Genomic DNA, 27,515 nt, shown 5'->3' with positions numbered 1-27,515 from the left:
GTAAGGGGATAATATCAAAGAAAGTTTTACCGTTCAGGTACTTTTCAAAAAATGGAAATTTAAAGTTTTGATAAAGTTTTCAAATTTAAACTTTTGATAAAGTTTTCAAATTAGTGTAAGTGCTTGCAGAACTCCATGTGCAACTGCAGTAAGACTGAGCACTACTTTGTCAGTTTAGGAAGCCTTCCAAGATATCTGACACTATGAAGCCTGACTAAGCTACCAGAGTTGTGGTCAGGTATTGGCAGAGCTCCAGGGCAGAAAAGCCTTGTCTTGCCTGTCTTTGACCAAATATGGAGTTGCTGTAACTATTAATAAATACAGAATGATCAAAACAGCAAAGATGATACAGTTTACTTAATTGTATCCTTGCTAGATTAGAGTATATGTATTGCTTGTTGATAAAATCCAATACAGCCCTTTTTGTAGTAGCTACTTTTAATGCAACATTAACATTTACATTGTCAGTAAATCTGTCAAGTAGACAGTGATTACTTGAAATGTATAACTGTTCCTCATATTGGCTTTCCAAACCCTTCTATTAAAGTGCAATTATTCCTTGGTTACTATGCAGCTTCAGTCAAGCCAAAAGAGTGATTACTGCAATAGCACAGTGGAGAATTTATAGATACAGTTCTGGGTTTTTACAGTGTAGAACAGTGCGTTCCTGCTGCTGCAGAAACAGAGATTTGCTGTTTCTGAGATTTAGTAAAAAGACAGCTACTTACACAACAGTAATTACTATATTCTTATTTGCCATATGCTGCAAAAGGCTTTGAGCAAAAAAATAAAAAAGCAGTCTAAGCAGTTATAATGCAGTTATAAGTTATTTTATTAATAAGCCATGTTACTGTTTTTCTTAAATGTTAAAAATTACTGGAAATAATTTCAAAAAYAAACTACTTAGCTCCATTCAGTGGCAACATGTGGCATATCACTTCTCATCATAATATTATGTTTCTAGAATTTTGTTTTACGTACTTAAATGTAGGTAAACTAACTTCCAGCTACACAAGGATTAGTTCAGTGTATTTACTGAGCTTGTAAGTCCAAATCCTACATCAGGTGGCCTTTTTATTTTTCCCATGGCAGAACTGTTTCTACTTCAATGCTTTACTTGACCGAGTAAAATGAAGTCCAAACTCTGACTAACACGTTAGATATTTTGTTTCAACATCCTATAGCAGCCCTTGACTTTGACAAGCCCAAGCATACCCTCAATCAGTGCTGAAGTTAGGATAATACTGGTACATTCTACAATTTCTGTGCTTTAACATTTCTGTAATCAAAGCAGCTGCTACTGAATTTGACACTGATTGCTGCCTTTTTGTTCCCTGCAGCTTCTCTAGTTTCACTTATATGAATAATGACGAGTCTAGACCTCACTACTTTTTTTTAAGCGGTGTTTATAAAAAAAAAAAAATCAGGACATGCATTCATATAGATTTAAATAAACTTAATTCTGTATGTTGATTCAGCACAGTTGACTGTATTTTTGTGGATCCCATGAAATTATTAAAACTGTATAGATGATAATCTATATGAATCTCATGGGGGTAATACAAAAAGAAGTTCCTAAGGAAGCTGGTAAACTTTATAGAAACTAGGACTGCATACAGGCTTCTCCCAACTTGTTTTTGCAATTTAAGGTTGAAAAAAGGCACTTCGTCATTATCATCATTCTTGCTGCTATTGAAGAATAAAAATGAATCTCTGTGCTGCCTGTGACTGACAGCACTGATGTTACAGCTCTCCTTTTCAGACAGGCTCTTCCTGTCTTTAAAAGCCAGTCTTAGAAGCAACAAAACTTAAGAGTTGTCTCCTAGCCCCACGAAACAGAGGAGACAGAGTAAGAATGGGAAGATGTGGACAAAAGAATATATTTTTCTTTAACCTAATATTTGAAAGTTCCAGAACCATTTTACTTGAAGCTTTCCAAAAGTATTCAGCCTGAGGCAGACATCCAGATCCTAAAWTTCAGCCTGAAATTTTGAGTTGCAATTTGGTAAATCATAAGCATATGGAAAACAGCAACTTAGGAAACGGCAGGCAATCTCAACAGGCAGGCAATGCCACCAACTCTACCTATAATAAAAGCCATATTCTTAAACATATAGCTTTCTTACAGATAAACAAACAGAAAACATGCCTTTCTGGGTCAAACTAAACATCAGCAATTTATTCCATTTCTTATGCTGGCAAATGTTTAAGGAAATAGTATTAAGAAACAAATCAAATGCAATGTGACCTTTCCATCATACTTTCCCAACTAGGGCAGTCGGCAGTTAGGGACTTGCTGGATCACTTACAGGTTTGTACCTTCTCTATTTTTTTCCTTCTTGTTCTTAGAATTTCTTTGGTTTCCACTATGCCATATATCAATGAGGTTCATAACTGAGTTTTGTGCTGTGTTCATTTTTATTGGTTTTAAAGCTGGTAAGTGTGTTTAGCACCTCCAGGCTCCTGGGCTATGAGGTATAATTAACTGTCCGTGCCTAACTCCATGTTGTTGGGGAGCTTTGTCATGTTCCATTCTCATCATCTCTTTCCTAAACTGAACAATTCCCATCTGTGTACCTCCTGGTTTTCTGTTATTATTTGTCATCTTCATCTGTACTCTCTTGTATTTCGATTAAAATCTTTTTTTGAGAACTACTCTAAGCACTGTGGATRTGCACATACTATGTATTTAGCATAACATACTAATATTTTCTGTCCTTTTCCTCTTCTTCATTTTGTAATGATTTTATTTCCTTTTCTGATTTCTGTTGTGTATYGGGCTGATTTTCCTTAAGACAACTGGAATCAAAGTTGGCAAAGATTTMATAGTCAGTATTTTAAAAATGGTTCCTCAATAATCATACATAATCATATTTATTTCTTCTCTRAATAAAAAGAAATGTTGTATCTTGGTCATGTCCTACTACAACAGTTTATAGCCTAGACTGTCTTTTCCACAATGTTTTTAAAGGCAAGAGGTAAGTAAAAATTTGGATGAGAGTATAAAGAAACACAAACCATAATGTTCTTGGAGAGAAGTGGAAGATCTGGAAAGGGACGGGAAGTCCCATTGGGAAGAGAGACCTTTCTCAGAACAGTGACTTCAGACCTGAGTGATGTAGTATTGTCCACAGTGATGCAGGAGACAGCAGGGGAGCCTGGCGGTGGAAGGAGAGCTGAAACGCTGTGGGCCCAGTATAGCTTGAGCTCTTGCCTAGAGGGCCAGAAGGATGTGTCTGAAAGACAAGACAGACTGATTTTTTTTTTTTTTTTTAACTTGGGAGACTGAAAGAGAGACTCCAGCAAGAAGTACATCTGTGTGTCATTAATGTAGGAACTGTAGCCTAAGTGTGGTAAGTGTCCAGAGACAAGACGTAGTAGAAGAGAAATAACTATTGAGCCTTAAGGAAATCTGCAAGAAGTTAAAYGGAGTATGAGGAAAAATCCTCTGAAATATAAGCAGATGGAGTGACACAAGAAAGAGGACTGAGTCACAGAATGCCAGAGAAGGAAAAATGTATCTGTACAACTCTCAGCAGTCACATTACTGGGTCTTAAGAAGGTGCTGCTTTTTAGCTTGATATTTCTGCTCCTTGTGGGCTGCTAATATGCAGTGCAATGAATCACAAATGAATGAGAGCGAAAGAGCGAAGAGCTGCAGGCAGAGTAGAAAGCAGTAGCACATGGCGGGAGAGCAGGATTGSATGTAGTGCCGCTCTAAAGAGCGGGGAGAAATAAAGCTCATAGCAGCCAAAGTAGGAGAGAAGATTAATGTGAAGTGTTAGAGGGAGAAGACTGGGATGGGAAGAAGACAGACAGTTGCGTAAATAGTTGTAGTCAGAAGAGTTGATGATTGCAGCGTTTCTGACTTAGTGGGACAGGCACTGAGTGTTCTCTGGCACTGCTATTTCTCACCAGCTCTCCTGCCATCACATCTGTGCATATACATACACACAATTAGGAAGATACAAACACTTCTTTATATTTAAATTTCTCCTCAGGCTTCTCAAATGTATTGCCACTGGGAAAATGTAACCTTTTTTCTTGCACCAGCCATTCCCCTAAACTGTCACTGCCTTTAAAGAGAATCAGGATTTGTTGTAATGCATTATGTTTGGAACTCCCTAGTCAACAGGCATTTTAAGGATACTTTAAAGCAGACAAACAATCTTAAGTAATAACATATGAAAGAGAGAACTGAGAGTGTGTCTGGTTAGTTCAAATAGCTATATTTTTTAGTCTCTCTGAGCAGTGATGAAAATTCAACTATCTTCCAAGAAAAGAAAACCTTATATTCTTGGAAATGACAATTTTATGCTCAGTCAAGACCTCAGTATTCCTTGTGTATGCTTAGCATCAACTGCTGCGCTTGTGCATGCTTAGTATAAATTGTTCACTCRCAACAAAAAATTTATTCTTCAATTTCATCACTGCTAAAACAAATCATTTTTGTAAGCAAGTGGCTCATAAAAAGGAGATTTGTAAAGTGAAGTATAAAATACACTTCCAGACCAAGCCTGGATTTTATGTTGCTTGTGATTCCAGTGAATGTATATTTATTCTAAAACTAAAGCTGTTTTTACTTTATTTGGGAAATTAAGAACAGTAAACCTTGTATAGTATTTTGACAGAGTAAGCTTAATCATCTAAATTTAAGACGTTATGCTTTTAAGAGAGAATGCTTTGTAGYGCTTTGATTATTCTTCTAAAGATACAGTRCACCAAGTGACRTAAACAGCAAATATTTGTACTTACTGCTGGTATTATTTAATTGCTAAATACTATGTTGACAAAACTCTTATTTGTTGACTTCACAATAAAAAAAATTAACACAGTGAGGAAAATGATTTTTTTTTGCAGGTTGAATAAAGAATTGTTATTAAATGATTTTTTGTTGAGGAAATTGACTTTTGCGGTCTTAAGTAAATTGATTTCTCTATGCAAATACATTTGTCAATCTTAATGTAACCAAAATAGCAAAGAAATATTCATGAAAGAGGCTTGAGGATATACAGTCATAAAGTGCTAACATCATGGAAGTCAAATTAGAATCATAGAATCATAGAATGCTTAAGGTTGGAAGGGACCTCAGAGGTCATCTAGTCCAACCCCCCTGCTTCCAAATGGTGATAATAGGTTTTGTGTTCAAACCAACTCAGACCAGTAAGTACATCTTCTCATTTACAAAACCTTAAGTGTCATAAAAACCTACGGGGTCACATGCCTCCTCTCATGGTTCATAAACCATGCAACAGCAGGCTTTGGCCGTCGTAATGGGCAGTTGTCTAAGACTGAATATATAACTGGTTTGCTTCCAACCAGTGGGAAATTTTGAGTGCTTATGTCTTGGTAAACTTAAAAATCTGTCAGTATGGCAGAGAACTTTGCCCTTTAAAATTTTAAGAAAATTTCCCCCCGTAGGCCACAAAGTATCTTTTTATCTGTCTCATCTAATATTCAAAATTACTGAAGTACAGTGTTATTTACTCAATAATGAATCATGTTAATAGGTGAAACTTACATTTGAAACATCGATCTTCGAGCCAGAAGGAACCTCTCAGCAAAGGGATAAACGGGCCCAGTCGAGTATGAACAATCTAGTTCGGCTTCTGTGGGGAGAAGACAGCACGGAGCTTCAGCGGGCAATCCAGAACGTGCCACACATCGTCATGTTCCTCTCACTCAAACTGGATTCTGAAACATCTAAGGATGAGGTACGTGGCTAGCTGCATGGAACTGCAGGTGGAAGGTAACTGCTAACAACAGCAAACACTATGCCTTTAGATTAAAAAAAACAAAGTTGGAAATATTTTTGAATACTGCATAGTCTGCAAAAGGAAATGAGCATATGTATAAYCCATTAACCCATTCTGAGTTTGTGTAGATGAATCCATAGCTGCAAATACTCTGCCCAGGATGTTATAGAAGATATCAGTGTGGAGGGCTCTTTTTAGTCTCTTGCCTGACTTGAAAACAACATAAGGCCAAAATAGACTCAATGGGAACATACGCTTGGAAAAAGACTCTTCCACCTTTCATAAATTCTCCTTCAAGAAGACGAGGTTTTTCATTCTTTGGGAAAAGAGTGAGGGAGGGTGGAGCACAAAGATAGGCTAAGATGCATTTTTTTTTTTTTGCTTTCCCTCCCACCAATTAATCATTTGATCCAGTCAGTGCCTCATCCCATATCTGGGATGTTATCCTTATCTTGATAATAATGTTATTCAACTGAGAGTAGCCTGTATTGCTCTGCTAATACTGCTAATGATGATTAATGGAGGAAAAGGGATTACAGGTGCATGTCATGTAGCTTGGTTTTATCTTCTAGTGACAGGACCTGGAGGAGGACCCTAGAAAATTACATGGTATAATGATAGTGTTAAGGGATGGTGTGATCTGCAAAGTGAAGCATTTGAAAGCCTGGAAATGAGAGATTTATGCCTACTTGTGCAAATTTAATTCAGACCTTTTGTTCATATGTGGTACGACATTGTCTTTCAGAAAAAGCATAGTATTTAATGATGCCTGTCTTGTGCAATGCCCAAGATGGACAAACGAAATTAGTGTAATTGAGGCTTCTTAAGCAACCATAAATCTGGTATTTCATAACTGTAGAGTACTTGACTTTGCAATATAAATTATGCCTTTTTAACTTAATATTTTAAGGTAAAATATGTTTTATTATATATTACAGCTACACACAAATGCCACAAATTTGGTTTGAAGTTCTTTCCAATATTGTTTGTTTTTTTCCAGGAGGCACCTTTAGTAGAAATGAGTTTATACAAGTGTCTTTTTTACAGCCTCACAACCAGGCAAGGTCACTCTGTTCYCTCTTTCTCACCCTGACACTGCTTCCACTAGAACATACACTATCACAGTATTTTTCCCAGTTCTGTATTTCCCTATCATAAAAAATGAAAGAGCTCATTTAATTGTAAATTAAATAAACCTAAAATGTCTCATCAAAGTTCACTTTTACATTTAAAAGCTTTTTTTTTTCTTCTTTTTATTCAATTCTAAGTTAATCATCAAAGACTTCTGTTTTAGATGCATGGAACAACTATGACAATTACTGTAGACTTAAGTGCAATATTTTTCTGGTCACTTAAACTTTATGAAATATACTTATAAAATGGATTTCAGAGCCTGTGGCTCCCTTGTTGCCAGATAAAAAGACACTCTGATGGGTAAGTGCTGGGCTAATTGCAGTTTCTGTACTTCACACTAAACGGATCGCTGGTTTCTTGCCCCATTTTATTCCTCCTCTCTCTCCCAGGAAACGGGATTAACTCTGAATGTTGAGCAGAGGTAAAAGAGGGATTGTAATGTCCTTGTTTTCCCTTCGTTCCATGGGCGAATTGTTTCCTGAGAAGTCTTGGCAGTTTCGCAGCCCCAGATAGTCTCTACTGCTGGAGTAGCTGCTGGCATCATTAAGCTCTTTATAACATTCCTGCACTAAAGAATGCCCTCCTCTTTGAAGCAGTGCTCTTTAATTTCATTCGGTGAACAGTAAGAGACGTTTATCCCACAGAGGTTCTGTTCCAGATTTAGTCTGCAGAACTTAGAATTAATAGAGAAGTTGCTCTCCATCCAGGCCAACTTGCACAATAGAAATGGGATGATCCTTTACTAAGCTGCCTTGCCCCTATCCAAAGGAGGCATGGTATGCACATCACATCCTTGCAGATAATGGCAACTACAGCTAGTTACTAATTCCCCCACTTGGGAGCCCCTGGCACCCAAAAATGCAGTTAATCGACTCGAAGACACATCAAACTCTACAGCACATCAAACTCTGTCTATTGAAACACTAAGGCAGGTAGTTTAATAAGCAGTTTTTAATAAGCAGTTCAGGCTGGCAGTATCTTTTTCCACATATAATAATGATTTTAGCAAGTAAGTTTTWTTATTACTGTTATTATTTTATGTTTTAGTTTATGATATGTATTATACATAATTTGTAGCAACATACATTAAAACATCTATATGGATTTGAGGTGTCTTTAAGTGAGCTYATGCTTTAAAAGAGATACTGTTGATACTTCTCCAATTCAATGCTGTCAGCTTGTGTTTAGTATACTTATRAAATAGATAATGCTGAGCTAAGATAGTACACAGCCATGCCTCCACAAGCTAAGCTTTCTGAAGCACTTCTCCCAGCTTTGATCGTTTCAGAATCAAGCTTTCACAGTTGTCTTTTCATCTATGCACAGTCCTTGGTCTCATTTCCACTGGTGCAAGATACAGCTTAAAACATCTATTGTCAGTGCGCTGTGTGTGAAGACTGTAAAAGGTTTTTAGCTCGTCAGCACTCTTTTGACAATTTTTTTTCAGCCATTTCTTTTGTAGTTAAGACTGACATAAGGGGAAAAGAAAACTTTTTTTTAAGGCTTATTATCTGAGAAATTAGTAAAATAGAAATAATAAAAAAGAAGAATTGTTTGAAAAGCTGTTAGTTCAAACGCTTGAGAGCTCTAGTCAGGTTTTATGTTGTGGGATTTTTGGGGGGAGCACAGAGAATTTGTTTATTTTTTACACTTCTAAAAAAATGAGCTGCTTCTCATGTATTAATTTCATTGTCCTTGGCCTATGAACTCTTGGGATAAAATGGCACATTTCAGCTTGCTTTGAAGACAGCTGATCTCCCTGTGGGGTGGTATGTGCTRAACCATGTGAACTTATTAATACAGCTCTGGTGCAGCAACCACCTTTTGTTACAGTTGGGTTTTTTTCCCGGGAAAGGGCGTAGATATTTCTCAAGTGAACTTTCTGTAACGGTCCCTGCTCATAGAGAGGGAAAAGAAAAAAAGTTTCTTTCTAGCCCTTTGCAGTGCTGTAATTAGAAAATGGCATTTTTCCTGCTGAGGGATTGATTTGAGAGAAAAAAAAAATCCTTGTTACCAATGAGGATTCAAAAACAGAGCTAATTAAATTGGATGAGAGTGCAGAGGTCCTTCTGTATAGTTGCCAGGTCTCTCTATGATGGAACTTTACATTCTTTTAATCTTGATGAAARAGAATTTTCTAACAGATCTTGGCAATACTTGGTGACATAAAATAGGAAAGTCAGGGACTTCAGTGTTGCCCTTGTTCGTGTAGGATAATTTCATGTCCTCTTCACATTAGATAGATTTAATATTACACATTATTTTTGGCCCATCATGATTTGCAGAAAGCAGTAATATGGGAAATCATTTGTTTGCTTATTATTTTATACTTAAGATTGCTGAAATAATTACTATAATTTTTTGGAAAATGCCTATGTAACAACACTATTTTAAAAGATTGGACAGAAAAATACTTATCTCAAATATTTGTCTTTTCAGTTACTTGCTRTGAAGCTCATGTCTTTACAGGAATACTGACATGACTCTGTCAGGATTTTGATGATAAAATCATYAAGTGGGTGCACTTGCTGAGAATATACCTCAGTTATATTTTATGCAATACTTGTAAAGTCATTGGGTAGGTCTGTATGGAGATTATAGCTTCATACTCTTACTTATTGATTTTAGAAGAGATGTATTTTTGATCAACAATGTGGCCCTTAAGTAGCAATTTTAATACTGAAATAACTATGCAAATATTAGCAGTCTCTTAGAATCAGATTTGTTAATATTTAAAATAACATACTTCAAATCATAAAAAGCAGTGGCCATATTGTATGTCAATTTGTTTCTCCATATAGTAATGACTCAAAATTAGTGCTACTTTTTATAAACAGTAAAGTTAATATTGTCAGAACTAAATTCTTGTGTTTTTTACAACTTTCTAGTATGCCTAAGCAGACTACTTTTGGCGCTGTCCAATAACAAGTTTTGATAGCTTGCTTGCTTTTCTTATTTATTTTGGGGCTTTTCTTAACGGCTTGAAATTTCTTCACAGCAAGAAATTCTTTAYCAGTACCCTGTATCAGAGGCATCCCAAAAACTGAAAAGTGTGAGAGGAATATTTCTCACACTGTGTGACATCCTGGAAAGTGTTACTGGTTCCCAGATTATCAGGTAAAAGCATTGGAATTAAATGTACTTATTCTTTTCTGAATTTGTCCAAGTAAAGAAAAACACGCATAGCTTGTGCATCTGTTTCTAGACAAAACAGGAGTGGCTGCATCTTTTGGGCACTGTTTTACCCCAAACAGCGCAACTTGTTCTGCCTGGCCTGGATATGCAGCAGAGAGCTCCGATGGCTGACTGGAAAATAAAATTGGTGTTGGGGGGGTATAAGGTAAAATGCCATTCAGTTAAATTCCTGAGTGTCTGTTACTTTTGGATTCATTTTACTTCACAATGTATTTGCAACACATGAAAATTGTTTGTATCCACAGCAGCCAAACTCTAGTAAGAAGCCTGATAAAAATGACTGCTCAGCTTTTGGCAGCAGGGCAGGGGGGGAGCAGACAGGTCAAGAGGTTACTGAATATTTAATGAACCAGGTAGAAGTGAGAGAGCAGGTGTCATTTTTCAGTTTCCATCCTGTACAGAAGTAACATGTGAATTTACAAATCTTGSGGGTCTTGGGCAGCACTGTCATCCGCACATTATGGCCCTGCACGTCACAGGCAAGTCCAGGGTTGGTGCAAACAAAACTGAATGCAAGTGGGGTCCTGGTCCATGAATGAAGAGTAGAGACAGGCGCAGGACAGGCAGTGAGCAGCACTGGCAGTAATAAGGAATGCCTCAAAAGCCAAAAAGCCTGTTTGTATGTTTAGATTCTGTTCATTGATGCAGTATTTTCAGAAAGACAATTCAGAAATCCATGAGAGCTTAAATGTACCTTTCCTGTTAAAGTTCTCAATTTCCTCTTTACAGATGAGTTCTAAAAATACAAAAACACTTTGGCTAGTTTCTGTGGACTGTACCATGTCTTTAAAATTGTAAGAAATAATCTCTAGCTCTTTTTTTTTTCCTTTTTTTTTTTCATTAAAAGAGTACATTTGGATTACTGTATCTGTTCCTATATCATGTATTTTTGGGGATTGGGATATTTATTTCTTTGTAATCAAAGTATGCTTTTTTTGCTTTGTAGCAGTTCTGTCTTACCTTCTTATTTATGTCTAAGATCAAAAGGAATGGCAGAGAAAGTAATGCTTTTGTAGTAACTTGCTAGATATTTTGTGCTCTATGCGAACATCAGCTCTAGGATGTTAGAACCGTTAGGTCTGCTCCCTGTTTCAACCTCCCACCACAACAGTACCTTAAGTTCTAAAAGTCCTGGGCATTTCTATCAGTTTATCTTGGAGGCCCTTTGAATTTTGTAGTAACTAATATATTACCTAGATGAATTCCATTCCTGTTATTTTAAATGAGCAGAAGGCTTTATATGTAAACTAGACTTGAATCATTATGACACATAATGGCCATCTCTTATAGCTTTATAGTGTTAACAGAAGTACTTCTGGCTTAATTTTTCTAGTTCCTCTCTTTTCTTATGTGAAAAACTGGTTCAAGTTGTTTACTGGAAGGAGTCTGACAAGCTGCTTGTAATTGGTCTTCCTGAAGAAAGGTGAGTTTCAGTTACAGTGCTTTTTTTCCTGCTTTTAGTTTTATTTCCCATTTTTACCAAATACTATTCTCTAATTGCACTATTCTCCTAACAAAAAGTGAGAAAGAGATAGCTTTACAATGTACTCCTTTTAGTATAACTATTTKCTGTAGCCGTGATCACACTCACTCTCTGTTATTTTTTCTGTTTATCTTTGTTCACATCATTTATATATTCCTATAATCTTAACAGATCTCAGAAATATATGTAGGCTGGATAATGGTGATTTTCAGTGTTTTAAAAAAATCAACTCCTGATTAGGTATTACTGAATAGCTGTGATAATATTGATACTTATGTGTTCTAAGAGGCAAGAGCTCCTGACATTTTATTTTCAGCATTTCTACTCCGCAACTATGGGCAAGCCACACAAAGCAAATCGTTTATAAAAAGTCCTATAAAGTACTTTTGCTTGCAGTATATCACTAGTAAAGAATGCAGCTTTTCAAGAAGTGCCTCTGCTAAGTCATAATGGAGTCAAACATATATAAAATAGATGTGCATTTTTTTAAATTTTTCCTTAGTGTGCCACTTTCCCAGCTGAGGAACATGATTGCAGATGTCGTGAAGACCTTAAAATTTATGTACAGTTCTTTAGACAGGTGAGTTCTTCCTCAACTATTTTCCTTTCAGTCCCTCTTCATTAATGCTCACTCAAGAAGTTGGGCAGCATCCATATTTTACATGTTTTTTTGCATACTCTTATACAATTATGCAAAAACAGGATTCTGTTCTCAACTTTGTTTTATACGAGTAAGTTTCTTAAATTATCTTTGAATTAGTTCAGAAGGTTTTGTGCCTGATTATGTTAAGTTGTAACTTAAGTCACTAGATGTCAACAGCACTCTACAAACGGTACCCTTTGCGTCAGAGGACTGTCTGTAGAAAATACATATACATCTCAGTGTTACATTTTTAATAAAATAAACACTCCAGAGTTTTCAACTTTATTTGGCAGAGTTACTGTCCTCCTCTGTGTTTGGAAATCATCCAGAAAATTTTCAGTCTGWCTGTAATCTAAATAGTATTGCCAAGGTAGTCTATTCTAATGCTTGCATTCAATTCAAGGTTGAAGTGTGTATGCTATAGAGAAAATCATAATATTTATATAATTCTTGTGCTGTTCAACAAAGAAAAATGCTCTAGACAGACTAATCTGACATAACATCAGATCTTATTTTTGTCTCATGATATTTTTAACGTTATTTCATAACAAGGAACAACTTTTATATGTTATATTGGCAACTATTTAAATGCATCTAAAAACAAATACAGCTTTGAATATGAGAGGTAATATAGTTAATTTTGATACAAATGTAAGAGGCCATTCAGAATACTAGAATGCTTTTCCACATGTCCTGAAAAAAACATGAATAGTGCTACACCAGTGATCTATAGCATAACAAAATAGTTAAATATTCAAGTTAAGCAAGCCGGACTGAGGAAGAAAGCTAATCATGGTCTCATCTTCGGTTACTCTAAAACACTAGTGTGATACTCTACTGCTTCTGCTTTTAGYAAGACAGGGTTTTTTTTCTTTTTGTGTATGTACTGTCCTAGATATCAGCATAGTGGATTTTTTTCATGTTTACAGTGGATGTTCAAAAAAAAAGTCTAAATGAAGCATCACGCTGTAAAGAGCCTGCTCTAACACGGAGGGTTATATAAACAAGTTACAAGATTCTTGATGTTATTCTAACTTGGAGTTCATGTTTGTTCAGTGCCTTTTGCCAGGTAGAAAATGTTTCTCGCCTGGATCATTTTTTCAACCTGTTCTTCCAGCGAGCACTGCAGCCYGCAAGACTCAATGCAAACGCAAGCCCCAGTGCTCAGCACTACGACTCCTGCAGTGCCCTACTCTTAGACAGTCTCCCAGGCCTGCGCTGGCTGACACTGCCCCAGGAAATCAAGGTAATCTCACTTTCAATAACAATTATATGAGGTCAAAGAAGTGACACAGGTCTTAGGTATACTATCTGCTGATATCATATAATTTAAGTCTTTACCTAACTGAAGCCATCCGTTTTTCTTCAAGATCCTTCGGTGGATTTTTGTTTCGAACTTTGCATTCATTTCCATAGGAAAATTGCCATTATGAGTGCAGGCTGGTGATTTCACTTGCCAGTTATCTAGGAAGAGAACATGACAATGGATTCAAGCTTTCTTTTAATAAAAGCACCTTTAACAAGCATCAAATGCAGTGGGGATAGCAATTTCTGGTATGTAACTTTATGTTTTAGTAAGCATAGTATGTGATAAATCACATCACATTAGTATGTGATAAATGATATGGTGGCAAAGTATTACCTAAACCCTGTATTTTCCTTATCCTTCTTTGCACAAAACAATCTTTTAACAATATTTTTTAAATGAAATCTACTGTAACTCTGACCAAGAAGTTCAGTTACATGTGCAAATTTTATTTACTATACATACAGTCAGATAACAAAGACTTTTAAATTGTCCTTACAAAGTTTCGTTGTGGTAGAACTGTTTTATGCATTTTATCTATTSAAGTACAAATTTTTGAAGTGTCTCAGGAAAGTTTCTTTCATAGAAAAGATGGTCTTTTCTGCACCTAAATCTGCTAACCAAGTGAAAATCCTAGAGGGTTGCACAATACTCCTTTCCTTGCCCAGCCACCCATTTGCAAAACCCATGCTACTGTAACTGAAGAGAATAAAGTGATTACGCCACAGGTAGTTGCAGCATATGGTCAGTCAGCAATTTGATATGTGTTTCAAATGTGGCTTAGTGCATCTCTAACTATTGCCACACATTTTTTCTCATCTAGAAAATAACGCCTTTTTTTTCCCTTGAGTAGTAGATGGATGAATCTGTTTACTTTGTTTTTTCCTTTTTTTCTCTCTCAAGTTTCTCTGCTACACTTTGTTCTCTATCTTACGTAGTAAGGTCTTTATTTTCTTGTGAACTTTGAAGTTCTAGAGGGATTATTTAAAAAAAAAAAAAAAAAAAAAAAGGCATGATCTGGACATGTATTTGGCAAATTATCTTAGGTCATCCAAAGTTTCAAGTAAAGCTGTTCTTGCAGTAAATGAAATTTCCGGTAGATAATTTTGGTGAAGATGTTTATATTGTATAAAGAATATAAAAGTAAGAAGTTTTTTCTTGGACAGAAAACCAGTTCAGTCTTAAATGGGGAAAAAGCTTAGAATTTAGTTAGTTGTTGAATGCGAATAGTCCAACTGACATTTCCCTAAAGTTGAAAAATTTTCTGTATTTCACTTAGAGGCAGCTTGTTTATATATATAGCCCCATAAGTGCATCAGGGTGAGTTTTATGTTCTTTTCATTAAGTAGCACATTTATGTCAGGAACTTCAGTGGCTTTAAAGGACAGTGGTTTTAGTAAAACTTAAATTGATCAACAGTTCTTGTAGCTAAATAAATAACACAAGTTTAAATCTGTTTCACAGATTCAGTTTAGGCAATTTCTATAGATATAAAAACTAAATCCATCATGAAAAAGATTTTTCTAATAACTCAGTTGGATATAAAAGTTTGCCAGATTTCAGGGTTGTCTTTAGTCTTTAAAGCACAGACTCTAGACTTCATGTTTTTTTAAACACAGGCCGAAAGTAAGATCGACATTTCCTTTGTACAGAACAGCAGGTTCAGGAGGCAGACAAGCACAAGCAGCCAGATTTTAAAGTTTCAAAGAAGAGGGAAACATACAGAAATTGAAAAAGATTCTTCTATAGTTTGATGAATTGAGGTGTTCTTGATGTTTGATATTGCCAATGAAAATTATATGTGTTTTTTATCATTCACTCTGCACTTTTGAATCCTCTTCTTGTAAGACTAACAATATGAGCTATGCTATTATGGTAAGTAAATGTCTTGGAAATTTCTGTTGAAGTGTACTCTTTAAATATTCCAGATGGAAATTGACACAGCCCTGAGTGATCTGGAAGCAGCTGATTTTGCAGAGCTGGTAAATGTTTTTGTTTTCATTTTTAGTTTGTTTGCTCGCAGTGCACAAAATCTTCAGTAGTTTAAAAAAAGCAAATACATCGACTTTTAAATAGGAAAATAAGGAAAAGATGTTCTATAATTCTCTTTTTCAAGAAATTCCAAAAACAGCTGAAAAATGCTGTGGAGRACTAAGAAATAAACTTACCAGTTTCAGGAAAGTTCTGGAAGTTATACATATCCTAGCACTGTTCAGGAGAAAATAGTAGTTTACTTGAGTATTACTTTCTATGCATGTCTTGGACGGTCAGATGAAAATGTATTAAAATTTTTGAGTTTCTTTTTTTATATTAACAAGATTAAATCTGTGTTCAGAACAATTATTTTAAAATTATGGTAAGTATAATATACTTAGACATAAAGAAAATATGTTTAATCACATATTCATCATAAAAATTTAGGCATACATATTACAAGATACTTGAATCCTAAAATACAAGTAGGCAGACTACAATCCATCTTCTTGAACTGTTAACTATGTCTTAAAGTGTCACAATGAAGAAAAATTATTGCACTAAACAAAGCAGATGAATTTTTACAAAAAGMGATGTCTGCTAAGTAGTATTTTATTGCAGACAAATTTATTGCACTCATTTCATTTAAAATATACAATATCCACCTAAAGTTAGTATTAAAGATCTGAGAACATTGGRCATTTCAGTTAAAAGATCAATAAATAGGGGTATTTTGGGTAACAGTTCAAATATGACAGAGGTGGGGGGAAGTTTTGCTCTAAGAGGGCCCCCTGGTGCCAACAGTCACGCTTCACCTGCTGCACTGGGATAGCTTATCCTACAAGAACAGTTTAAGGAAAAATAGGAATTWAGGAAAACTCAGCATTGATATTCTGAGCTGGAAATTGTTGGAGAAAATGGAAGTTTTGTTGTGTTGATGAAAGTCRCTAATGAAAGCTTGATAGCTAACAGCTTCATACATTACTTAGCTCTTTGTACTACTGCCAKTACTGCCTTTCTGATGTCATATTGATAATACAAAGCTATGAAAAATGAAATTATTAAGAACACATTGATTACCACTGACTGGAAAAGGTTTAATTATGTTTGCTCAGTAAAAGAAAAATTCTGAATCAGAAACTATACCATGTTCTTGTTCGCAGTCTGAAGATTACTACGACATGAGAAGACTGTATACCATTTTGGGTTCTTGCCTCTTCTACAAGGTAATATTGTTGATTAAGGCTAGTGATTAAGAAAGGACAGCATCTGCAAATGCAACCCAGTCATGGATAAACTCATTGCAGAAAGGATAATTAAAACACCTTGACTCTCTAGGTGGTTTTGTCAATAGCTGTTTTGCATCATGTTAAACTGTTAAACCATACATTTCCCAGTTTGTCTTCGACAACTTGCATATATATTGATGTTCTAACTTTGTTTAAACAGTGTTTAAACGGTGTTTACTTTCTTCAGACACGATCCAAAAACCCAGAATTCTTTTTGTTTTACAATATATACCAAAAAAAAAAAAATTCCTGTGCATAAAACTTATAATCTCAATGTATGTGGAGCATAGATCTCTCTAGATAAAACTCTTAAGTGATGAGTTGTTGTATTTCTTACTGAATATACTTCCTTTTCTTTAATTAAGGGTTACTTGATTGGTAATCACTTGCCAAAAGAAGATCTTATTGATATAGGTTTATACAGTCGGCACTATTGTCTGTTACCCTTGGCAGCAGAACAGAAGATTGGCCAGTTAGTGATATGGCGGGAAGTATTTCCACACCATCATATGCAGCCAAGTGATGCTTCAAGTCTTACAGGATACAGTGAACCTGAAGCAAGATACTTTTTATTGATAGTGGGCTTGGTAAGTTAATCTTCCCAGCACATCTGATTTCTGATGTTGTTTGGCTATTGTGTACTGTCTGTTTTGAGCAGGACCATATATTGCTATATGTTAATTCTGTGATTTTACAAAAGATCTATACTGTAGCTGTTTCATGGGATAACGTTTCTTAAAGGGCAGAATTGTTTCAATAACAACTATAAAATTTTCAAGTTTAATTCCAAATTCTCATTATTTTTATGTATTTTTTCTAAAGTTGCAGATGTTTCAAAAAACATTTCTTAAAATAATTTTCTGAAAATATAAAATTTATAAAAGTAAAATCAACAAATAGCCTATGGAAATAATAAATTTTATATTTCCATTATAGCTTGATTAGCAAGATTTCCTTGGACATGATTTTGATTAAAAAAAAAAAACAGCAAAAAAACCCAATGTTGTAGTAAAGAGGAGGAACTGTGGATGATAGTGCAYGTAGATGAGATATAAATCTAATACATTAGATATAAATCTAAATCTTAGTATCTAATTAAATATCTAAATATATTAGATATAAATCTAAATCTTATCCAAAGCTAATGTTCCTACCTGCACGTTTGCAGAGACACTTCATGCTGTGTGTTCTGCTGGAGGCAGGCGGCTGTGCATCGAAAGCCATTGGGAATCCAGGACCAGACTCCATTTATGTAGATCAAGTCAAAGCCACCATCCTTCAGCTGGAAGGAATAGATGCCAGCATAGAGGAAAGGCTGGATTCTCCCTCCATTCCACCTCTGTCTTGCGCCGACTGGTTTCTTCCTGCAACGCGGGACAAAGTAGAGAGCCTGACAACCTCACCCATCCTAAGCAAGCTACAAAGTACTTCCAAAACAGTAACTGCTCTGGCAAGCAAAAGGACCCTGTTTGGTGACTCTTCTTTAACGAGCCGTAAGCCGAGTCCTACGAGAACCAGTGGGGSACCTGACCGTGATAATGAAGGTCCTGCAGCAGATGGAATCAGTAACCCACAGTCTGTATCAGATCAGGTCTGAGAAGAGGGACAAAGAGCATTGTAATGTTCTGGTGGGTTTGAGGGAGGTGGTTATTTAATTAGGTAGACTATTTTTACTTTCTTTTTTTAATAAAAACACTTAAAGAAAAGAGCTTAAAAAATCTAAGAGGTCTTGGGTCAGGCTCATGGTTATCACACGTCTTTTAACTTAATTATCACGGCTTCTAAGTATTTGATTTGTGGATGACTAAATTAGGCACAGGTGAGTTGCAAAGAGCAGAATAGAGAACATCCCCAAAATAATCCCAAAGGTAGAAGTTATCAGCTCTACAGTTGTAAAACTGATGCTGATCCATTTTAGCCCAAAAGACTGCAGGCTATAAAATACATTTATACAAGCTGGTGCAACTGATTTGTGCCTTTTTAAAATACTGCTTTATTCTTTTTCTTTTTTCCTTTTTTTTTTTTCCTCCACTAACTGTGCTTTCTCTACTGTTTTTCAGGTTTCTAAAAAAACACTTACTCTACCAAATCCATTTAATTTAGGCAACCTTAAAAAGAATCTTTCAGAAAGAGATGAAGAACTCTATAACACTATCAAGTAAGAATTAATATTTTATTATAATTTTTTTAAAGACTATATGTTTTTTTTCAGAGACAAACAGATGACACATGTTCTTCCATAAATTTTAGACAAAAGTTTCCTATGCAAGACTTCTGAAAAGTGAAGCTCTTTAATGGAGATCATTAATTAGAAAAGAACACTTTTTCTCAAGAGAATTATCACTAGAATATATTCACACCCCACAAACATAACCTTTAAACTTCAAATAAATGAGTGTACTGGGGCCACACATGCACCTTGTGCCTCTGTACGTCTAGGTAGGTGTGTAAAGAGAGGCCGTCCTCCTTCTCTCTCGTTGCTTGTGACTGCGGAGGCAGCTTTGCCGGTGTGTGCGAGCTCTAAGGAAAGCTTTCCCTACCTCCCCCTGGCAAGCTTTTATTTCTCCTTTTAATTCCATTTTTTGATTACAATTGTTGGGAGTGTAGATGCAGTATCAAGCTAGTGCCACAGGGTTTTCTGTTGTTTGTTTTTTTTAGGAGTGTTAACAGTCCAAATTAGCAGGATTTCCTTGGTATGGAAATAGGCTTTTGCAATGTCTGTACCCCTTTTTGGGTAGCTACCAAGGAAACAGTTCTGTTTTAAGAAATAAAAGTATATAATTTGTGACTGAAAAAAAAATCGCATTTACTTGAATTTTAAATAATTTTTCCTATTTTTCAAGGTTGACATCTGGTCCTGAGAACACCCTCTTCCATTACTTATTTTTGGAAACAGTGCAAGGAATCTTCATTACCCCAACTCACAAAGAAGTAGCCCGGCTCGGGGGCTCCCTGCACCCTCAGTTAATCGAGAATTTTCATCGTTGTTGTCTTTCAATTCGTTCCATTTTCCAGAAGTCCATAAAGAAAGACGTATGAAAACTTTGTCTTTTGTTTTTCTCTTTACTTACAGTCTGAACTCAGCATTTCAAGAATGTTTCTACTTCATTATTTAAATAGTCCACTACCAAGACTTTGTGTATGTCAGTGGTTGTTTAATGCATCTGGTATCTTTATTCTTAAGGGCAGTTTCTCTCTCTGTCCAACCAAGCAGGCGTGCAGTAAGTGCTCTCAAAATGAATACACTACATAACCAGTGTRGCGTTTTGTAACTTAGCTTCACGCACTGGGCTCAAGAATTATACATAGCAAAAGAGAGACATTTTCTAGACATCTTAAGGCTTTGGAGACATTTCGTATTGGCAGCAAGGGAAATTTAAGCCCAATTTTTTTCTGCAGAAATTTCATGTGGGCAGTGACAGTGCAATCTCCCCTCAATGCCCTGCCAGTGGGTCTGAGCAATGACCTGACAAGGACGTGTCTGAAGGGAAGAAGGCAGTTCATTCTAAGATTGCTTACACGGTTTCGACCTGTCATAGTTTGTTCACACGCATATTTGTCTAGAAGAAGGCTGGCTGTAATGATCAGTTACTTTAAATTATGCTGCCAAATAATAGCTTTAGGATCATAATAGATTAGGTGGCATGGAAGAGCAGGTAAGGCTTTGTCTTTTTGCAAAGATGCCACTTCCAGCCTTGCTCTGGAGTTGGGCTGAAGCCTGATGTCCCACAAGGTTTATGTAGATACTTGGCATTTAGAGTGGAGTCTAAAGCTGCTGATGTTACATCTGTCCACATTTCTGCCTTGTGTGTGACTATAAATTTCTGTTTATTGCAAATGATCATTCCAGAGTACCGTGATAATAGAAATGCAGAAATCTAAAYGATAGGTATAAGAATCACTTTGAGACATTGTCCTGAGATCAGATGTTTTGCATCCAGTTCATGTTTTATTTTGCTAAAAGCCTGATTTGTTAGTTGCACTGTTGATTTTTACCATCATGAATCAAATCAGAGTAACATATCATCCCCACTCTGAATCTGTGACCTGCTTAGTCTCTACGAAAGAGAAGTAACTGCATGCAAACATACAGAGAATACTGTGTATCAGTTGCATTTTTAGATTTTAAAGTGACAATCCATATTAAAAAAAGGAGCAGCCCTAAGCTGCAGCCTTTCTCCCTACGGTGCATTGCTGATTATAAGGAATGAGAAATAACARTATAATCAGATAAATGCTATTCGTAAATATCAGTATGATTTTTCTTCATGCTTCCTTGAAGTTACCAAAGAAGTCATTTCTGATTAGACAGATGTGCCTTATAAATCATCTAGGATTCTTAAGGATTAGAAAAAATAGGTTCATTTAGTGATCTGTTTTCTCAGTTTCTTATGAGACCGAGGTTCAGGATGAATAATTCTAAGGAGACAGTTTTGTTTTTRTTTTTTTCCAGTTTTCCTTCAAAGCAAAAATAAACAAATCAAGAAACAATTCAGGAGTACGAGGTGTGACTAACAGGATGCGTAAATCCATGCTTGAAAGTGAAAAGTACTTTTTGAATCACAGCACCCTCCTTCCTGCCTCTTTAGGCATGTGTCAGTATAGCAGGTAGCTGCTGAGCTCATTCTGCCCTGAAGGTCAGAAATCATTAGCTAGCATATGCTGCAGTGTACAGTTTGTCTTGTAGAACAGAATCTGAGGTACCTGAATAAACTAGCCAAGGAAAAACTGAATACCTGAATAAACTAGCCAAGTAATGGGTAGCTCTGGTCTCATTTTCTTCTTCATTATAAGTTAAATTCTCTTATTTTAAGGAAAGGTAGAGGGAAAGAAATTTTAAGGCAAGTAGAAGTATTGGATTAAATTACCCTCACAACTGTCTCAAATAACCCCTCCAAATGTACATGTTTTTTGTACTTTACTTTTGGTATGAATCACGTAGTGTAAGACGTTCTGTAATATGTTTGTACAAATGTCAACTTGGAAATGCATGAGATAACTGCACCATTTTGAGGGGAGGAAAATACTAGACAGAGGACTGATGTATTCCTTAAATCTTTTAAGTAGCAACATTGAAAAGAACAGGCTTTGAGACAATTTTATATTCTAAGAAAAGATACAGAAAGGTTTAAGTCATGTACTGTGAAATTTGTTCTACTGTATAAACTAACAGTAGTTTAGAACATGCTTTATCAATTTAATCTAAAATATGTTTAGGGAAATGAAAAGATGCTTTCTCATGCAAGTATTATGAACTTTGTTTTTAAAAGTGCTAGGCACTTCATTTTTTCTCCAGCCCTTTCCTGACAGACATTAGATAGTTGTGATGTCTTCCACCTACTTTTTTACTTCTAGACCTTCATCCCCACAATCTTCATTATGGGCCAGCTGAAAGAAGTGGTTTCTACTTCTGCACATAGCAAAAGCAAGTTCCTTTTCTTTCACCTTTGAAGTAACTGATTGGAACAGAAGTTTCAYTGGCAGCATTACAGTGGAACCAGAAGTCTCCTAGTGTAACAAACTTCTCTTTTACATTGCTAGAGATTTGCAGATTTGTCTCCTCAATGTCATCATGCTTCTCTCTYATTTATTCTCCATGACATTCCTTTGAGTTCAGCAGAAGATGTGGATGAATAGAGAAAGCTTCTGAAATTCCCTCTTTGGCCTTCTGCTCTCTTCATCCTCTCATTCCTTATAAAAGACATAGTGACTTTTTTGGACTCGCAGGCTGTGGAGCATCCACACAGAGCCAAGAGAGAAAAGTAGCCTCTGTGCATGTAATATAATCCTCACCAAGTGGAGAGCAGGAGTTCAGTTCACTTGGAACAAGTTTTACTCAGAGGCTATGTACAAAACAGGCCCAAAAGCTTAACGAGACAAAATACATACATATATATATATTTTTATATATATATATATAAATGCATGCAATGTATTAGAAATATAACTGCTAGAAWTATAACTGTTTAAAGAAAATTCCTAGCCGGTCAGATTTATCCAAGCATTTACTGCCACAATTTTTCATTGGGGAGGTACAAAGAGAAGGAAAGAGGTTGAGGTGGCTAGGTGTTTTAACACACTTTGTTTCTTAATACTGCTGTGTTATCTTAGATGTGTTATTAAAGAGAAGAATATTTGTCACGAAGGAGAAAAAATCCAAACAGAAAGCATGTTTCTACCTCTAAGTTGTTTAACAGTGAAAAAGCCTGTTGATACTGGGCTTGTTTAACTCTGAAGAATCATATCTAAGCAAATTAATTATGTCTTCTAAACCAGGATTTTTAACAGCAAGATCATTTAACCATTTAACACAGATTCCTGAAAAAATCATCCTGCAGCTAAATTTGATGGTATTTGGATAAAAAAAAAAAAAAAAAGTGTATTCTTTACTAACACTTCACCTGTTGTTTTACAGAAAAAGAAAAGAGCTGGCAATAGGAATTCAGAATTCAGTAGCACAGATGCAGATCTAGATACAGTAAAAGAACATGGGGTTTTGTTTGAGTGCTCTCCTGATAACTGGACTGATCAGAAGAAACCACCACCTATAATGAGTTACTGGGTTGTAGGGTAAGTTTAAAAAGAGATGTATCTTTCTCTGGAATGGAAACTTCCTTTCCCTAATTTGCTTTCAAATATATATGTATGAAATTAARTTCTGCTGTTATCATTGCATTTGATAGTGCTTGTTCACCGGTGCTATTATCTAAACTTAAGTCATTTCTCTTAATAAAATATATATACATATATATGTCTTGCTACATAGCTAAGGGTAATTTGTAGTACAGAACAGCATACTGCCTGATGTATTGAATATTAGAAATAATAAATTTAAAGTAAGAGATTGTAATGAGAAATTTTCCTTGCATTTCCTGATGCATGAAAACCTCCATCATCACTTGATCCTTCAGAATATAAAAATCTTGCAATTTTTGAAGTCACGGTCAATAAGCTACAGTCCACAGCCACTATTTGTCTTTGGTGTTGTTCCCCCTTTCTACCTACATTTTGTACTCTTGACATTTTAACTCAATTAAATAGATATTCATGCTATAATTAGGAGGTCAACAGGATTTTTGCTTCTTTTGTGTGTGTTCATCATCTGTCTTTTGTATATGTACTTGATTTTAAAAAAAAGGCAATGCAAATGTTTGATTAGGCAGAAATTATTTTCAAAAATTGTTTGTTCAAGGGATAAAAGGGAAATAAATGACTCTGCTTGATTGATTCATTATATTATTATAGTATTATTATTAACTAGTGAAAATTTCTATCTTTTGTTTTTCAGGAGACTCTTTCTGCATCCAAAACCTCAGGAGTTTTATGTCTGTTTTCATGACTCAGTCACAGAAGTGGCTGTTGAACAGGCCTTTAAGCTATCCTTCGGCTTAGCTACGTAGATGGGCTTTTGGACTCTTTGGAACCTCTCCACCGTATTCACACACCAAGACAAATGAACTGAATCGTGGTACTCACCTAGGGCATATATCTGAAACACTTTTCAAGTAGTAAACCTACCTTGTAGTGTCACACAGATGTGGAACTTAAGTGATGATTTCTTATCGAATCACTTTAACATTTAAAAAGATGTCAGAGAACCAAATTCCTTATTTTAATACACTGTCAAATTATTTATCCTGGTTATATTTTTATTATATGAAAACATCAACATAATTTGTACATTCACTGGTGTTCAGGGTACGATATTCAACGTAAAATGGTAAGCTGATATGCTCAAAGTGCTCTCTGAATATTTGGCAATCAGGTATGAGAGAAGAAATAAATTTTGCAATTCATTAAAATTTTGTGACTCTARGGACATGAAGAATCCTGAATGATTTCAGTAGCCTTTTGTGAATCAAACCAGAAAGAAATCTTTTGGCAGGTTAAGGGCACTTAGCCACCTAAACCTAACAGCCTACCATTTTCTTTTCCAGGATGGTCTTCTGAATACTTAAAGGCTATAGGGTATTTGACATTTTACCTGATAAGTTTACCTGTAAATGATTATTGTATTTTCTATAAAGCAGTTTTGAAAGCACAAAAGTAAATGTGTAGAGAACAAAAATAGTAGTTGGTAGTTTAATACCTGTGCATGAACTTGGCTACTTTTATATTTTTCTCATGATTTTATAATAAATACRTTTATTTGTTAAAGGTCACTAAAATACAACCTTTATTTTTGTACTTAACATATTATCTAATTTGTTTATTTAGTTGGAAGTTTTGTAATCTACAGACTGGGTGCTCCTAAGGCTTTTYTACTAGTGGCATAATGTATAGGGTACAATTTTCGGAACTTTTTCCCCCCAGCCAGCACATTTTGGCATGGCCATGTGCACAGAATGCCTTCACAGACCAYGCCAACAGCTCAGCTAGGATTCTTTCTTTTTTCCCCTCCTTCTGTTTGTTTTCCATGAGTGATTATCATAAATATAAGACTGAAGATGCAATGGGGTGTAGGAAAGTAAATTCAATTATGTATGCTTCCACATTCAGATCTGAAGAGCGTTTTCACCTTGTTTATACCTTTCAGAGTATTTCTCAAATAGTCAATGAGGTGCCTAAAACTGTTAACTCAGAGTGATTCCCAGTTTGGCTTTAGTTACTTAGCAGTCAGTTTCATTTCAGACWCTAGAAGTCGTGGGCCTGAAGTTTATGCACATAGCAAAGGTTTTGTTAAATCAGTCTTCTCTGGAATCCCTGGTGCCTTGATGATCTCAGTATTTCTGTTTAAAACATACAGAACTGGGTTACTTTAATATAGTGTTTTTATCAGAGCTCCTCATCTACAAATTGATGAAGAGGTGATATGTTGCACTGYTCGAAAAATAAGGATATGCAATCAATGGATAATAATGGAAAGAACTTTTAAAAATTCTAAAATATCTAGTTTTTGAACACATAAGGATCTTTCTGTAGCTATAAGAAGAAAGAAGAAAGAAAGCAGTCTTGGCTGCACTTTYCTGATCAGGCTTAATAGCTTTCACATAGCCTGTATATGTGTTTGTGCATACAGGTATGTGTCTGTACTGAGAGGTGTCATTTTGCTGATGTTTGTCATTTGCTTCTATCTTTCAAAGGTTGTGCTATACGGTTTGACTCATAAGATGCTTTAGAAAAGGCAGCCTGTTCAGACAAGTAACTTCCATCTAGGTCTTTATGATTAGTCAGGCAGTTGGCTGACTTGAGTTCTTCAAAACTCTCCAGAGACTCATGCGTAGTAACCTTGCTAACCTATCAGAAGTATAACCTCTTCTTTACTAGGTTATGTTGCTGGCTCTGTAGTGGGTTAGACTCAGATGACTTGCTAGTGGGTTAAGGGAGAAAAAAAAATTCATGTGCACTTTAAACAGTTTTTATACTCAAAACTGTATAGTACACTAAAAAAAGAGTTGTGAAATTAGCAAATTAGCATTAGCCTTGTTGATACTAGACTTTAACTTGTTATTTTGTTAGTCATCTGAGTGTAGATAAGATTTTGTGGATGTTAAAGAACATTTTTTAAAGGAGCCCTAAATGATGAAAGGTTGTATTTTCCTATAGGATGCTGATTTTTTTACCAGATATTTGATACAAATCTTCTAGCTTTGTAACTTTCAGCAAGAAATAGCTGTGAATCATGGTGTATTGAGTTAATGCTAAGATGAAATRATAAGGAGAGCAGCTACTAAGAGAGCAGAACCTTCACTGTTACTGCTCAAAATAAATATATATATATATTTGTTTTGCTTTTGAGTGATTGCTCATAAAAAAAGAGGGGAGAAGGGTATGAAAGGCTATAATGACATGGCTATCTAGATGCAAACAAAAAAAATTAAAAACACTATCAATTAAAATATGGGACTTCAGAAATATGGTACTTCTTTCCTTCCTTAGTCACAAAGAAGGGCAGGAGATGGAGGGGAAGCAATTTATGAAACAAAAAGAGACAAGAAAAGCTAGATAACAGCAAACCAAGAAGGTATGCCAAGTCATGGGACGAGAATAAATTACATGATCAATATGCATTTACTTTTATTACTTTTATTTATTATGCATAATATTAACTCAGACTACTTCAATATAAAAGGGAGCAGTTGGCTTACCTACTGTTTTTTATTCTGTGGGTCTTTGTGGTGGGAGCTGGGCATGATTCCCCAATTCACAAGAACTTTTTGAGAGTTCATAGGGGTGCACACTCCTGGGGAAGAAAACTTAGCAGTCTTTCTCCTCTTCTGTCTAATATAAACTACCTGCTAGAGCATGTAGCACTGATCCATCCACTTGTGTGCTTGACCTTCCCAGGTGTAGAGTGCTGCTTCCCCATGGGTCGCTGTATTACTGCCTTCCCTGTCGGGCRCTAGCCAGGCCTCCTTCCCTCGCAACTCCTCCATGAGGCAGGCAGGGGAAAGCTGGGYGCCAAGTTATACACTCCTCTTTTTCTTTCTTTCTCTTTCTTGATCATGAAGAGATAATCATCATAAAAACAGACAAGGAGGGAAGAGCAACTTGGATCCCCCTTGCAGTTACAGGCAGGTACCAGCCTGAGGGTCGGTAAGGAGGGAACAGCTGTGTCTCTCCACACCTTCACGCTGTGCAGCTTTACTCTTTATTTTTGCCTCTTTCTCTCTCCTCTCCCCTGAACTGGCAGGCAGGCCCTCCACCCTGCCCACCTGCGCTCGAAACTATTTTACCGAGAGGSCTCCTTGCGCGCCCAGAAGAGCAGCAGCGGCGGAGGCGGCACGAGGGGCGC

General features: G+C 35.9%; 1 protein-coding gene across 1 annotated transcript in view; it reads left to right on the top strand.

Annotated features, from left to right (window-relative positions):
• The window catches only part of INTU (inturned planar cell polarity protein), a 45,196-nt gene extending 20,345 nt beyond the window's left edge, over positions 1-24,851 (top strand). Inside the window, exons 4-16 of the mRNA XM_026051970.1 lie at positions 5,511-5,714; positions 9,889-10,007; positions 11,419-11,508; positions 12,071-12,148; positions 13,268-13,457; positions 15,446-15,499; positions 16,655-16,717; positions 17,146-17,367; positions 17,949-18,371; positions 18,841-18,938; positions 19,624-19,813; positions 23,196-23,350; positions 24,069-24,851. Of these exons, the coding sequence (XP_025907755.1) occupies positions 5,511-5,714; positions 9,889-10,007; positions 11,419-11,508; positions 12,071-12,148; positions 13,268-13,457; positions 15,446-15,499; positions 16,655-16,717; positions 17,146-17,367; positions 17,949-18,371; positions 18,841-18,938; positions 19,624-19,813; positions 23,196-23,350; positions 24,069-24,180 (1,998 nt within the window). The 3' untranslated portion in view covers positions 24,181-24,851. The remainder of the gene's footprint in view (positions 1-5,510; positions 5,715-9,888; positions 10,008-11,418; positions 11,509-12,070; positions 12,149-13,267; positions 13,458-15,445; positions 15,500-16,654; positions 16,718-17,145; positions 17,368-17,948; positions 18,372-18,840; positions 18,939-19,623; positions 19,814-23,195; positions 23,351-24,068) is intronic.
• Positions 24,852-27,515: the final 2,664 nt, after the last annotated feature.

This window comes from Nothoprocta perdicaria, unplaced genomic scaffold (assembly GCF_003342845.1).
Source record: "Nothoprocta perdicaria isolate Ctin4 unplaced genomic scaffold, notPer1 scaffold_81, whole genome shotgun sequence".
NCBI lineage: Eukaryota > Metazoa > Chordata > Aves > Tinamiformes > Tinamidae > Nothoprocta > Nothoprocta perdicaria.
The sequence above is the reverse complement of the archived record's forward strand: the minus strand, read 5'-3'. Positions and strand labels throughout refer to the sequence as shown.